The 15,770-nt window shown below is 42.1% G+C and overlaps 1 protein-coding gene across 3 annotated transcripts; it reads left to right on the top strand.

Moving 5' to 3' along the window:
- Nucleotides 1-428: 428 nt before the first annotated feature.
- On the top strand, nt 429-14,988 carry LOC112576259 (F-box/LRR-repeat protein 6-like). Of its 3 annotated transcripts, none has more exons than XM_025258564.1 (11): nt 429-518; nt 664-960; nt 2,838-3,176; nt 3,721-3,910; nt 4,789-4,920; nt 6,790-6,912; nt 7,085-7,249; nt 7,427-7,497; nt 8,407-8,572; nt 9,197-9,348; nt 13,995-14,988. In XM_025258564.1, exons 2-11 carry the CDS (start codon nt 788-790, stop codon nt 14,131-14,133), a joined length of 1,650 nt encoding a protein of 549 aa, XP_025114349.1. In that variant the 5' UTR covers nt 429-518; nt 664-787; the 3' UTR covers nt 14,134-14,988. The 3 variants fall into 3 exon arrangements, with proteins under 3 accessions (XP_025114349.1, XP_025114351.1, XP_025114350.1); XM_025258565.1 differs by having other exon boundaries at nt 504-564; XM_025258566.1 differs by lacking the exon at nt 13,995-14,988 and having other exon boundaries at nt 473-960; nt 9,173-9,335.
- The last annotated feature ends 782 nt before the right edge of the window (nt 14,989-15,770 follow it).

Raw genomic sequence — 15,770 nt, 5'->3', positions numbered from 1 at the left:
ATAGCAACTTAAGGCTATATGACGGTAAGGCAGCCAGTAAGTATACAAGGCAATTTCATGGCAAGGCAGCCAGCCATGTAAACAGATGTCGCGGGAGCCGATCACTTCGCCCCAAGACCATTTCGTCTCACACCAGAAGTCAATTCATCCCATGTAAGTTCATTTCATCCCAAGATAGAAAAGTCAAATCGTACCAAGCCCATGCATAGAAAGAACAGCGTGCCCGAGACGAGAGCTGAATCCAGGAAAGCCAACCCTTACTGTACTGGTGACAGGCGCTAACCGTTGCACCACCGGACCGCCCGGCGATGCCGAGAGTCGACATAGCGACTGAGGGAATCCTGTGATAATATAATGTGTGTGGGAAGTCTATACTCAGACTTCTATGCCGCATTTTCAGGGGAGTGTACTCAACATATTTGTGTCAAGTAGCGGAAGTGCTCGCAGGGTGCTCTCCCATTCGGTACACAAAGGGAGCTGACTGTCACAGGACGTAACTCCTTGACGATAGGAAAACTGTACGTTCACACAGTGGCAAGACAGGCTTTTACGAACATCTATAAGGTTATAAGAACAGATGCATGACATCAGACAGAGATCAACATACGCTGAACTCTGTGTCTAATATTGTTCTAAATAGTAATCGTTTCCTTTCGTTTTCAGCCATCGGTTCTGTCCACAGACTGACACGGTTGCCTTCCTTCTTTGGCAAAGACTGAGAATCAAGTGCTAGTGTTCCTTCCATAAGTGTTGGACATCTGTAATCGAGATATTTCCTCGAGAAATAATGTCTGAAAGATACGTGGATCACGTCTTAACAAAAATAAACCGACGAAACCGAAAGTTTGGAGATGAATGGCCGTCAAGCGATTCAGAGGATCCTGATTATTCTCCTGACCAGAGCAGCAAGAACACTCATGACTCGGAATCTGGGGGTTCCACAGATGTTGAAGAAGACAAGTAAGATTATGATACAATTCTAGTTTTATTACGTTGCTTTCATCATCTGTCAGCGTCTTTACCATTTTCGTTGATTTAATCCTTTGAGATTTTAAATGTCATATATAAATATGTCTGTGTACCCATGCATTATATTTATTATTTATATTTATTATTTGATAATATTTTAATAATATACATAGGCATACAAGAGTTATTGCTTGATTAAATTATTTTTTCATATGTTATTTAATGATAATAAAAATTAATGAACATTGTATATTGCATTTTCAATGCTGTCTTGGACTCTGTCGTTCACTCTTATACTTTTCGTTTTCTTTGCGCTGACCTTCAAGCCAAGGTTTCCAGCTGTTTCTGAGAAGGCATTTGTTTTTTTTCTGCATGTCTTGGTGGCAGTGTAATAACAAGGCAATGTCATCAGCAAAGGCCAAGTCTTCCAGCGTTATTGTTGCTGTCGTAGTCGTGGTCCATCTGATCCCTCTCCTCTCACTGTCAGTGGAAGACTTCATGATCCAGTCCATGGCCAGGATGAACAGGAACGGCGATAGAATGCAGCCCTGCTTCACCCCAGTACTGGCGTTGAAGGGGTCTGTGAGCTCTGTGTCACAGACAACCTGGGATTTGAAATCGCTGTACAGCATTGCAATGACCTGAACAAGTTTTGCAGGGACTCCCTAATGCCTCAGGATCTTCCTCGTGGTGAATGTTGTCAAAAGCCTTCTCCAGGTCAATGAAATTGATGTACAACGGTGTGTTCCACTCGCTGCTCTGCTCCAGAATCTGTCGCAGAATGAAGATGTGTTCAGAGCAGGATCGCCCAGGGCGAAATCCTGCTTGCTGTGGTCGGAGGTCTTTTTCAAGGGTTGCCATCAGTCTTGACAAAACAATCTTGCTGAAGACCTTGCTGGTGAGGGAAAGAAGTGTTATGCCCGTCCAGTTATTGCAGTCTCCAAGATCTCCTTTCTTGGGTAACTTGAAGATGAGCCCTATCTTCCACGCATCAGGGAGATGTCTTGATTCCCAAACTTGCCTGAAGATTTCAGTCAGCATGGGAGCTGTCACATTCACATCTGCTTTCAACATCTCTGCTGTTATTCCATCTGCCCCTGGTGCTTTGCCGCTCTCCATTGTCTTGATTGCTGCTGTCACCCTTCCAGGCTTGGTGGGTCTGTCAAGGTCTATAGCTGCTGGCTGGATGTCTGCAAGTTGAGGGGGATCTGGTCTGTTCAGAACTGACTCAAAATGCTCCCTCCAGCGCCGTAGTTTTCCTGCCTCACCCTCGACAACATTACTGTTCATGTCTTTCACTGGCACCTCACTAGTCTTTAGGTCATTTTTCCTTGCTGCTTTTTCAGCTTCATCTGCCAGCTTCTCTAAGTAGTCTCTTTTGTTCTTTGTTCTTGTAGTTAGGTAATGAAAAATATGTTGAAGGCACAGATGAATTTCAAAAACAACCCCCCCCCCAAAAAAAAAAAAAAAAAAAAAATTGAGGTGCTGAGATTACCCACATATCACCACATAGGTGTGCGCAGGAGAGATCTAATACATTCAGTTTATGTTTCATACCCAAGACTGAAAATAGAAGACATCAACCTTATGGTAGAAATTCAGCAGAACATCAACCCCTTCATGAGAATAATGGTCATTTCACAATTTTCTGAGTAAATTATGTAAGCACTCTTAACAACCTTAGCAAGACAAATATTGTTTTATATATATATATGTGATCATTTTTGTCAACCTTTTTTTATATGACCAGAATGGGAAAATGTGCCAAACATAGATTTTCTACGTACGTTTGGTAAAAAATGACCTTTAAGCACCATCTAAATATTTGTCTTGATTTTTGTTTTTAGAGCCTTACCATTTGATTGCAGGTGTCATAGCGTAAAAGTAACCTTAAAAAGAAAGAGAACTTCAACAGCTCGTACTTCATCCCACATGAAAGATTTGGACCATGGCAGCAACACAGACCTCCACAGAACTGCAGGAACTTTGTTGTCTCATGTAAAGAATAATAAGTGCCATAAAAAGTCTGCCAAAAGAGGGAAAATAGCAAATCCCAACAAAACAAAAAAGTCTACATTTAGCACAGGTTGTAGTACTCATAGTGACAACACATCTAGTGTGGAGTGTCCCCATCTGCCACCAGAACTCTGGCTGAAAGTTTTCCAATCTGTGGTCAGAAATGCTGGGCCCTTACCATTTCTTTGCAGGTACAAGATTTTAAAAGTTATTATTCCATACTTATTTTAAAAAAAAAGAAGTGGCCTAACAATATCACAACTGTTGTTCACATTCTTTTTTTGTACTTCTATAATGTGAAGTCAACAGTGGCATGAAATGAAGGTAAGGAAAGAAAATACTAGGTAATTCTTCAATAGCGAGAGATAATTCAGATGTGGTAATGTAACAATTTTTGCAGGTGGAAAATAAGAAAGAGGAAATCTAAGGATTACAGATTATTGTCCCCCTCAAAAATAATTTTCATATAATTGTTTCCTTCCATTTCCAGATGTAACATTATAATCATTTTAATAATGTGCCATCAATCATTATACTAACAAAGCACGAGACAACCTTAAACTCATTTTATCACGCATTTGTGGATATATGTGTACTCATTTATACAAGTACTTATACGAATGCTTTGTCAGACACAGTATATGTATGAGGAGGATAAGTCTGTTAACAAGCTGATGATGTTGTATTTGTCGTGGCATATTTTCAACTGCACAAATTATGGGACTTGTCTTTCAGAGCTGCAAAAGTCTGTAGGTCGTGGCATCAATTGTGCTCCCACCCCTCCCTCTGGTATATTGTTGACTTGTCCTATGGATGGATCAAAAGCACAGATGCTACACTATTATGGCTTAGCCAGCATAGACTTGCCCACTGCAGAGAGATCAGTTTGGCTGGCTGGAAGAAACTGACCAACAGTGCTTTTGTGGTATCCATTATTCTTATTCTGTGTTCAGTCTTAATAATAATAAAGTACCCATTGTAATGATACAAGGTACACATATAAAAGAATTCGTGCACCTATGCGCACACATACCTACACACCCAAAGACACATGCTATGGGCTGGGAAGTAGACTAGGTTTCAGAGATGTTTTGAAAGAAGAGAGTAGGTTTTTGGTGAATACGGAGTCACAGTTCATTCCAGATGAGTGGACCAGAAAGAGAAAAGGAATGAAGACCTAATCTGTGAACTCTTGGTCTAGGAGTTCAAAGATTGAAGGGATCAGAAGTGGATGAGAGAGAACGAGGTGGTGTTTATAGATGAAGTGAGTCAGATAGGTAGGTGGGGGCAGAACCATTGAGACATTACAGAGAATGTTGACTTAATATTGAAAGTGGGAGGCAATGGAGTACAGCAGAAAGAGGTTTGCTGTAATCAGTTTTCCTTTTGTGGAACATGAGACAGGCAGCGTTGTTTTCAACAAACTAGAAGAGGAGGATATGGATGGTGGAGTCAGGAAGACCAGCAAGAAAATCGTTACTATAGTCCTTGTGAGAGAGGACAAGGGAGATAACAAGTTTGGTGGTGGCATCTGCTGAAAGACATTTTCAGATTTTGTTTTATGTTTGTTTTCCATCTGTGATGTGTGTGTAAAATTGTGCAGGCTTGTATGTGTACTTGGACATGTTTATACATTAAACTGTGATAAGGTCTTTTAACTTGTTAAGGCTTTTTTATCTGATTAACAGTTGTGATGTATAGAGTAGTTAAGTGTTCGAAAATATAACTATTAAGTGTCTGAGACCACTTGACACGATATCTGCTCCATTTATCCAGTTCCTACTTGTTTATTCCTTCCAACAGGAATTTTGCCAGAACTCTCCAGACCTGTGCTCTGTCAACCTATCCATGTGTGGAAAACTGACATCATTGGCAGTTACTGCCCTTGCTCGCAACTGTTCCCATTTAAAAGATCTTGATCTCTCCTCTGTGTCGGTTAGCAATGAATATTTACACATCAGTTTGTGCTACATACTCCTATATTATCACGTGATCCCATTTGAACTGTAAAGCTAACAGTTTTAGAAAATAACACATTTAGTTTTTCTAATAAGTGGTAGATTTCAATTGTCATTTTTCATTCATGAAATATTTTCAATGAACCAAAATAAAACATTTCATAGACTCCTGTAAGAAAATGAACAGTTAAAATAACCTTTTATATCAGGGGTGGGCAACTTCTCCGGTCGGCGGGCCGGATATGGGGAAATGAAGTCCTTGGCGGGCCAGATTACAGGATCAATACCTTAATCGCGTATTTATCTACATATGCAAGGAATAAATCGTGTTTAATGTAAACTCGTAAACTTTAATTTTAAAGCAAAGAGACCAAAAAACAGTATTTAATGATGTTAACGTAATGTACTTCAACAGCTGCTGAAGTCAATGAGACAGCTGCGGTCGATCACAGTTGTCAACAAGTTGCTTGAACTTTGTCTGCATGTCGGATGTAGAAATCCTCAGTAAAGACTGCACGTGAACATCAGTTAGACTGGAACGCAGATTTGTCTTGTTAATGTTCATTGTCGAAAATGTTTTGCTCACAAGCGTATGTAGACCCGAACAGAACAAGTAGTTTCATGGCCATCTTTCTCAGGTTGGCAAACTTGGACTCATTCAGTGACGCACACAATTTGTGAATGCTTTCAGATTGGAATTTCTCTTTCAGAGTAGAGTCACACTGCAGGTCAGTCAATTCCAGCTGTAGAGCATCCGGCACCTTTTCAAAGTCAGTTGTAAACGGGGATGACAAGATATCAAACTCAGCAGCAAGTTTCTGGAAATCCGCAAAACGACGAGCAAATTCATTGTCTAGTGTAGATACAATATTGGTGTAGTTCTCAGTTGACATCATCTGGGCTGCCATAGTCTCGAGTGTTGGAAAGTGTGTTGTGATATTCTGACAAATTCACCATCACTGAACGATTTGCTGTGCTTGACAATGTTGTATGCGACCACCAAGTTGGCATGAGTAGCAGCTTTCTGGGCTACTTTGGTTTTTACGAATACATTCTGCTGCTTTACAAGTTTTCTGTCCAGTTCTGTTGCTCTTGTTAGCCGTTCCGCTGCTGATAAAGTCCTGCCATATAGCCTGTCATAGCCTGCCATAACCTGCCTTAGCCTGCCATAGCTTGCCATAGTACTGCCATAGCCTGCATGCTTCGTCGCATCATGGCGGCTAACGCTGTACTCTTGTCATCACGGCAACACTTTCACTGCACAACAAACATACTGCTTTCTTGCCGACTTCTAAATCTAATTCTAACTGAAAACAAAGAATCAAAAAACAAAGAAAACAAAGAACCAAAAAATAAATAACAGTCACTATTATTCGACGCAGTAAGCAAGTAATTTGCAGTGGGAGATTGCTGCAGAATGTGGCCGCGGGCCACGTTATCATGTAAGACCAGAAACAGTCGGCGGGCCAGTCAAAATCCCGTCGCGGGCCGGATCCGGCCCGCGGGCCGTAAGTTGCCCACCCCTGTTTTATATGAAGGATGTTTATGTCTTCACTTTTATTTTTATGGGAAATTTTCTGATATATAGGTAAAAGAAATGAATATCTCTTTATGTTCATTGAACCACACTAATGATAATAATAAAAAAAAATGTGCTATGTATGTAGCGCATAATCATGCTCAGACAAGTAGAATGCAGAATATGAAGGACGAAAGGAGAAACAAATATGCAGACAAGCAATAAATGACATACAGAAGACTCAAAGAGGAATCAGGGAACTGTTATGTTCAGTCATTTTACTTTTAACTGAGTGTGAATGTTTATAAGACTCTTGCTTGTCACCAGGCAGATGCTGTATCAGCACAAGCCTTGAAACAAATCACAGAGAAGCTGGGACCATCCTTAAAGTCTCTTGTCCTGTCAGGAAACTGTTTCAAAGGTTTTAACAGTGTTCTGAATTCACTGATGGTAAGTGGTCACACGCAAAGTGAAAATGAACTTCTTTCCTTACTTTACCATTTGTTTCTTAAAATTGGGATTAGTCCAAACATATAATAAGGGATAAGTGATGTACTAAGACTTTTGAAACTGATTTTCTTTCATAACATGAACAGCATGAGTGCCGTTTTGATGTTGACAGGATCATTGTGTATGCCTGGAGAGGCTGGATCTATCAAACTGCATTTTCTCAACTGGCGCATTGACACTCAACATCGAGCGTTTGCAAACTAGCTGTCCTTCACTTCAGATTTTGCAGCTCACTGGCTGTCAGGTGTGGGCCCCACAAGTCTCACAGCAAGTCCAGGTATTATTGAACAAGTTCTTGAACATACCTGTCAGCAGCAACTCTTTCGTATCATTTTTCTGTTATGCCATTTTATGTGAATTTAATGTTGTTTCATAGTCAGATTCCAACAATGAATTTCTGACCACAATGCCTGAAAAGACACATCAGATGCTGATTCCAGATGTTGTGTTTTAGGAAAAGGCACCAGGCTTTACAAAACTCATGCAGCTGGGCTGTAGTCTTTCTGCCAATGACATTTTCAAACGGTCAGTCTTTTATTTTTTTAGTCTTCCTACAGCACTCATTGCTCATACGTCTCTGCTAGTAATAGCTGGTTCATCCTAATGCATGCTAATGTGCAAAGTCTGGTATTAAAGGAAATTTTTTACTTCAGTTTTCACCAGACAAAATGACCAGTTTACTGTTGTGCATGTAGTGTGGAGTGAGCTCTTCTGAAGAATGAATGCCACTTTGAAGTAGGGTTATGTTAACATGGACAGACTTAGAATATCCTTAATGATATACCTTTTCTTGGTCCATCTATGATAAAAATCATATTTTTAAAATGTATTTGTATTTGGTTTTGTTGTTACAATTTTATGTGGATCTGACTAAGGAGCTATTAGTAAGTAAATTAATATACTTGATACTAATTTGTACTGCTCAATAATAATATAAAAAAATTGAGTTTCCCTAAACTTTCATTTGTTGGGGAGTAAGATGGTGGAGTCAACACTTTTCTCAGGTGCCAGATTTTTATGATGGTGATGTCCATCTCTGCCTTACATTCCACTACTTCCTGTGCAGTTAGCCATTCCCAACATTCCAACACTTTGCTGCATTACAAGAGTGTCAAACCAATGCATCTCCAGATTCATATGCCAGTGATCTAACCATTCAGCTACCCACTTCCTAGATTTCCTTCCCACTTACAAACTGACTTTTATCTGCATTGTTATATCCATAATCTACACCGTTAATAATTTGATAACCCAAAGACTACCTGTGTGTTGTTGCAATGAATTTATTTGAAGGGTAGATAAGGCTGTAAATTTTAAGAAGAATGCGTCAGGGAGTTGATTTTTAGAAAGGAACAAGTTGAATAGGCTCCCAGTGGGGCTTCTGCTTGCCTTTAAATTGGAAATTAGTTGACATGGAGAGCTTTTGATTTCTAGATTGCTGCACAATGCCAAGCAGCTGAAGACACTGGATGTGAGGCGCTCTGTGAGCATCTTGCCTAAGACGCTGTTGGAATGTGCAGCGTGTGATGTCGAGGAGCTTTTTCTGTCTGAAAGTAGCATCATCAACTATCCTGAGATGCTAGAACATCTGTTTATAAAGGCAAGTATTTGAAAGAATATACTATTGAAAGAATATACTAGAAGGGCAGCACACATGCATGCCCACGCACACACACACAAGATTTTTTGAAGGGCTAATTTTTTTAATTTTTAATTTTTATTTTCTTATTTGTAAATATACAAAACATTCAAACTGGTGCAGTATTTATCTTGCATGCATAATGTTTGATATATACACATAAGGTAATACAGAAGCTTAACAGGACATTGATCTGCAAAGCATTAGTCTGTACAGTCAACCTCTCATCACCCGCTAGCAAGTTGAGTAAAGAAGCAGCTTCCCAAAGACACTAAGGCTGCACAGATCTGCCCTACCCAGCCTTGTAACTTGCACTAATGATATTAGCTTTTAACATGCCCTCAACTTTAAATGCTTCTTTTATTTAGCTCTGATACATTTACTATCTGGATCACTAAGTTGTGAGTAATAGTTTATCCACATGTTAAAATGTACGTTATAAATTTGATTAAGATAATGTCCACTTGCACAGCATTTCAAAACTCAGTCTCATCCTCCACACTTTCTCATCCTGCAAAAGTGACAATCCTATGACACATAATTTAAGCATGTACTTTTCAGATACTGTTATTTTGGTTGTGACAGTGGAGACATTCTTTGCGAAGTTTGGACCTTGGTGGCACTATTTCACCAGAAGAGCATCTTTTGGCAGCTATTTCAGTCCTAGCAGAATTTCCAGCATCTCCCTTGGAATACCTAGATTTTGCAGGTTCAAGTGTCACTGTGCCAGTAGTCAGGTATGTTTTTGCACACCTTGTAAACAGCATTTATTGGCTTTCAGGGTAAAGTAGCTTTCAAAACTTGTGTTTCCTGACCAGCACAGTTTATAAGGCTCCTTAACCCTCTTAGCATGATGTAAAAGACTGGCTAATATCTGAAGACTGTGAAGATGACAGTGGGTAGTTTATTATGGCTGCTCTCAGGTAAACATTAGACCAAGGAACCTATCAGGTCAGGTCAGGTCAGTCCCATGCCCGGTCCGGGCGTAGGGGGGACCGTCCGGCAGCAGCAACAGACAGAATTTTCCACCCGGTCCTGTCTTGAGCAGATGAGAGCAGGTCTGGCATCTCGCGTTCGGTCCAATCTTTAATGTTGGTGACCCAGCTTTTCCTCGGACGACCACGACGACGGCTCCCTTCGAGGGTTCCTTGTAGGATCGTCTTGGACAGGGTGTTGTGGCGGGTGACGTGACCGAACCAGGCGAGCTTGCGCCGCTTCACTGTTGCCAGAAGGGGTTCATGTGGGCCCACGAGGGAGGTTACGGTGCTCCGTACGTATGCGTTGGTCTTGTGTTCGCGGTACGAGATGCGGAGCAGCTTTCTCAAGCACTTGTTCTCAAAGGCCTGGAGCTTCTTTTCCGTTGCGGCAAGCAGCGTCCAAGTCTCGCAGCCGTAGAGTAGGATTGACACTACGAGGGACTTGTACAGCCTGTGCTTGGTACTGAAGCTGATTGAGTTGCTTCTCCAGATCCTATCCAGCCTGGACATTGCGGATGTTGCCATACCAATCCTGATACGGATCTCTGCTGTACAGCAACCATCTCTAGTCAGGGTGGCACCCAAATACTTGAAGCTGTTGACCTCCTCCAGTTTCTGGCCGTTCATGACGATGTTGCTGCTGCTGTCGGTGGTGGAAATAATCATTACTTTGCTTTTTTCTGAGCTTATTTCCATGCCATAGGCTCCCGCTCGCCTGGAGAGTCTGTCCGTCAAATCCTGAAGTTCGTTGTTACTGCCTGCCATGAGGTCAATGTCATCTGCAAAGCGGAGGTTGCACAGGGGTCTGCCACCAATGGAGATTGAGGTAAGGTGGTTGTGGAGGGTGTCTTGCATGATTTTTTCAAGGAAGATGTTAAAAAGGATGGGTGAGAGTAGGCACCCTTGACGGACCCCGATCGTCATCGCGAAGAACTCGCCTAGTTGGTTGTTGAGTAGTACCGCGCTGGAGGCGTTCTTGTAGAGTGCTGCTACCATCTGGATCAGTCCCTCCTCTATGTTGAATGATCTCATGACCTGCCAGAGTCCATCGTGCCAGACACGATCAAAAGCTTTTTTGAAATCGATGAAGTTATGGTATAGTTGACGTTGATGCTCCAGGTGTTTTTCTATCATAACATGGCAGTTAAAGATCTGTTCTACCGTGCTTCTTCCAGCCCTGAAGCCAGCCTGTTCTTCTGCCAGCAGTTCCTCTGCAATAGGTTTTAAGCGGTTGAGGATGATTCTGAGCATTACTTTGCTTGGGTGACTTATCAGACTGATGGTTCTGTAGTTCTGGCACTGCCTCAGGTTCCCTTTCTTAGGGAGTGGGATGATGATAGACTGAGCCCATTCTTTTGGCCATTTCTTTTCTTCCCATATCTTTTGACACAGTGTGGTGAAGGCCTTGGTTGTTGCGTCTCCTCCATGCTTCAGCAGCTCAGCAGGTACGTTGTCCACACCAGGTGACTTTCCTCCCTTCAGACTGTGCATAGCTTCTCTCACCTCATCAGTGAGGACTGGCAGGTCTTCAGCCTCTCTTGTCCCAGTCTGGTGATGCTGGAGAATGCTGGTGTCTGGCTCGATCTTGTAGTTGTACAAGTCTTGGCAATATTCAGTCCAACGACTTAGTACAGCAGCGTTTTCCGTAAGGAGCTGTCCGGCGCTGTCTTCGATGACTGTGGCTGGTCGCTGCTGAGTCTTGGTGAGGGCCTTCAGTGTTTCATATGCCTTCTTGCTGTCTCCGCTTGCCATGCCTATTTCCACGCTGCAACACTGGTCTTCGATCCAATCTTCTTTTGCCTCCTTCATCCTTGTTCTGATCTGCTGGTTGACAAGTCTGTACTTGTCTGCTGACGTCGGGTCTCGACCTCTCCCTCTCTTCAAGGCTCTCCTTTCGTCGCAAAGATCAAGGATGTCGTCTGTCACCCAGGGTTGTTTGCGCTTCCTCTGCTTCCCCAGCACTTCGTCTGCAGTAGAGAGTAGCACCTCTTTGATACTTCCAGCAAGGGCGTCTATGTCGCAGTCTATAGTAGCCAGGGCTGCAAATTTGCCCCCCACCTGGGCCTGGAAGATCCTCTCTGTGTCCGGATCTTTGAGCTTCTCAAGGTTGAATCGGATGCGAGGGCTCTTATTGTTGTCACGTCTCAACTTCAGTTTCAACTTGAGGCTAGTGAGGACGAGGTTGTGGTCGCTGCCTATGTCAGCGCCAGGAAAGGACCTCGTTTGTGCTTTGTTGATGCTTGATTTGAAACGCTGAGGCAGCAAGATGAAGTCAATCTGGTTATGGACCAGACCTCCCGGCGAATGCCACGTTACAGTTCTTGACTTCTTGTGCGGGTGGAGGGTATTGGCAATGGTGAGACGGTGACTCTGAGCGAATTCTAGTAGCCGTAGGCCTCTTGCGTTGGTGTTGCCTAGGCCAAACTTGCCGACTGTTCCTGCCCATTGTTGGTAAGCGTCAGGGCCGATCGTAGCATTCCAGTCGCCAAGGACAAGCAAGATGTCTTTCTTCGGAGTTTTCTTGATGATGTTGTCCAGCTCCTCGTAGAATTCCTCAACCTCTTCATCTTCGTGTTCTGATGTTGGGGCGTACACTTGTATAATGGTGATGTTGTGCGGTCGAGCAGAGATTCGGATGGAGATAAGTCTGCTAGAGACTGGAGTGCAGCTGATGACAGTTCCAGCCACCTCCTTCCTGACAATGAAAGCGACACCACGTTCATGCTTGATTTCGTCTCCGCTGAACCAGAGCTTGTGGCCTTCATCTGTAGTTGACTCCCCGAAACCAGTCCATCGGACTTCTGCAAGTCCCACTATGTCCCAGCGGTAACGCTGTAACTCGTGTGTGAGTTCTTTCACTTTGCCGCATTGAAAGAGTGTGCGAACATTCCATGTTCCGATAGTAGTCCCTTGTGTAGGCAGCTTAATTGTAGACTTGGTTGTAGACTTGGTTCCAGTATCACACTTGTCGCCCCCTCCCTGGAGACCACCAGAGGGGTGCGCGGTCGTTGGTGATCCGGGCCTCGACCGATCCGGCATGTTGCTTCTATTCTGTTTTGCTACCATAAGTCCTTTCAGTGGGCTTTGGCGAACTTGGTGGCGCCCATCTCCTCTCCAAGTATTTGTATTGACGTGCATAATAACACGTCAGCCCCTCACAGCGTTTGGCCCGCCAGCAGAAGCGGTTACCGGGGTGTAGCCAGGTTAAGGACCTGGAGCCAGCTGTGAGAGTTGATTGCCATGTGAGGACCAGTGCTCCCGTCTGTCCCAAGGGACAATGCTACCGGAAAGTCAAAGGTGCTTCCTCTACATAGACACCCCGGACACTCTCATAAAGGAGAGAAAATGACACATGACAAAATGACGTAAAATAAAGTGACGTCAGAACTAAATGACGGTCCTCCAGCCAAAGGTCAGCGTCTACATGCAATACAAGCACAGTCCGCAGGCCAAAGATCAAACATGTCATATAAGCTGGAATGCATTCTATAGCAAACATAGCTGCACAGAACACATCCAACAGACGACATCAGTCCTATTGAACGACGAATGACCCCAGCACACACAAAAAGTTCACCGATCCAACGGACATGAAGCTCACTGAACCGCGCCGCCGATCGCCAAGGCTGAAGGTGGACAAAGAATTACGACGAATTGCAGTCACCAAAGCAAAGAGGCACTACACTCTACACACACGATGGCAGGCCCATCAAAAATTATACATAAGCACAAGTCCAACACCAGGAGGATGTTAGATAAAACAAAAAAGACGACAGAGCTCTTCCCCTTCCAGCCAGTTGGCCAGGGGACATCACTCCTGGAACTTATACTTTATCATGCATCACTTCCAAGGAACCTATACATTTCTGGAAAGGAGAAAACTTTAATTTTGCAATAAAAGTAATGAAAATTACCTTCCCCATCAAAGCCATGATCGTTGCCTATCATGCCCAAAGGGTTACATGCAGTCTTTGTTGTTTGAAGAATCAGCATGGAAGCCTAAGAAATATGGAACATATCTCATCATTCTGCCATTCTTCTACTGGCAAATTTGTTTGGAAATTCTTTTCAGGAAATTTGAAGTCCTGCTTTGGATATCAGCTTGTATTAGGTGCTAGCATGGTTTTTTTTTTTAATGTTTTGCATTATTTTAAACAGGTTTTGTTTTATTTAGCAGACTTGCATATGAAGCAATTGTTTCAAGTAAATCTCTGTTTTCTCTTTAATATTATTGCTAAAGGGTCAGCCGTTTTTATTGTTGCCCAGTACTTAAATAATAAAACATTTTTTGGAATATAGGGCACTGAGTGAAGTCAGCAATAAAATAATTGTAGTGGCATGCATTCTTGAACCGTTATGGGTAATCTTGTCAAGTGATAAACCACAAATTATATGCTTTGTGACAGACTTGCTCTGCAAAAACTGAAACACTTGGAAACACTTGACCTCACTATGTGCCGTGCCATGCCTCGAGGGACCAAGTGCCTTCATCAGGGACGCAACATTCTCAATAAATTACTGAAAAATCTCCAAATGGCAGCATGAACATTAAACTGATTTTGCAAATGGCTGGTGTTCTGTCTGCACTGGCTTGCTATACCAAGCTCATGAAACTAGTGAATTGTGTGCCTTTACTCGATGTCATGTAGGTAATCAAGAAAACATATATTTACATGCACGAATGTCGGTGCCTTTGAGCTATTCACATATACAAAGGCAATTTGTAATAAGCTTTGAACCTGACAGGAAACTGGCACTTTTTATGTATTGTGTAGGTCTATGTATTGAAGAACAGCATTCCACTTGGGTTAATTGCAGGAAGATTTTGTTGGTTTTACAGAATAATACTCTATGTAGCTGATGAACATGATTACTGTCTTAAAAACGACGATTTGTGAGGACAAACTAAAGACATCCTGCTTGTTTGAAGCTATGAGTGTAAAATGTTGGTGTGCTTGTCTATGGCTATTAGAATGGTCAGATTTATTGTTACTTCACCATATGAATGTCAACACTAGTACAAATCTTCTGGATGAAGAATCTTGTCAGCTATCAGCTAATATTTAGCCAGCCATGGCCAGTTAGCTGTCCCAAAACTTTGTTCTGCTTTAATTCGTCTGCTTAATTAATCTTACACAGATGCCAATTTTAACTATGCCTAAGTATTTGCTACCTACCAATGGTTAAAATGGCAGCTATTCTGGTCAAGAACTATGTGCTATTCTTATAAAGGAACTACTGCATTGAAAAGTAGGAATCAATTTTTCCTAATGTTACATATCTTGAAATTTGATGCCACAGTTAATACTATTAGTAAACTGATGATTCTGCAATAAAGCATGTCTGTGTTCTACACATGAAATTCCAGAGGTATATAAAGCAGATAAAAATTCTTCAGAACAGCATGTTTTATTTACATTCTAATTATGCCTTATAGTCAGGCAAAGATAATGCTTTGAAAGGTTGTTACTGTTAAACACTATTTTACAGTGTTCCCTCGCTACTTCACGGTTCATCTATCGCGGATTCACTACTTCGCAGTTTTTTTTGGAGTGAATTATCGATCGATACTTCCGTGCTGGGAATTATCGTTCTACAAAATACCATAGATATTTCAACAGTAAAAAGACGAAAAATGTAGCTATATTTGTATTTCTATTAAAATACCATGTTTATTTTGTAGATAGAAAGAAAGAAATAATTGTGTATGAGAAATCCATTGCTGTGCGTAAGCGACGAGCCATGATTGTTATCTCCCATCTCGCAGCCAGTTCGCATCAGTTTTTTGGGTTTCTCTGAGTACAGTTATAATTTTTTTACACTAATTTGTTATTGTACTGTATTAATACCATGATTACTATATTACTTTACACTCACATGATATTGTTTTACATGTATATATTATTATTGCATGTATGTCCCTATTTCGCGGAAATTCGTTTATCGCGGCTGATCATAGCACCTATCCCCCGCGATAAACGAGGGAACACTGTATTCCTTTTTCTAAATCCATCTGTGGAGTAGGGGAGGGGCAGGGAGGTGGGGGGAATGGTGTTTTACACCGAGCCAGCAACTAAAACTATATGATGGCAAGGCAGCCAGCTCTGTAAACAGATGCCACACGCAGAGAAAGAACAGCATGCCTGAGACAAGAGCTGAACCCAGGACAGCCAACCTTCACT

Source organism: Pomacea canaliculata, linkage group LG11 (assembly GCF_003073045.1).
Source record: "Pomacea canaliculata isolate SZHN2017 linkage group LG11, ASM307304v1, whole genome shotgun sequence".
Lineage (NCBI taxonomy): Eukaryota > Metazoa > Mollusca > Gastropoda > Architaenioglossa > Ampullariidae > Pomacea > Pomacea canaliculata.
The sequence above is the reverse complement of the archived record's forward strand: the minus strand, read 5'-3'. Positions and strand labels throughout refer to the sequence as shown.

Coding starts and splice junctions, on each gene's coding strand:
- LOC112576259 (XM_025258564.1), top strand. CDS start 788: ATGTCTGAAAGATACGTGGATCACGTCTTAACAAAAATAAACCGACGA. Junction 3,177..3,720: donor CCCTTACCATTTCTTTGCAG/GTACAAGATTTT, acceptor CTTGTCTTTCAG/AGCTGCAAAAGTCTGTAGGT. Junction 3,911..4,788: donor TGACCAACAGTGCTTTTGTG/GTATCCATTATT, acceptor TCCTTCCAACAG/GAATTTTGCCAGAACTCTCC.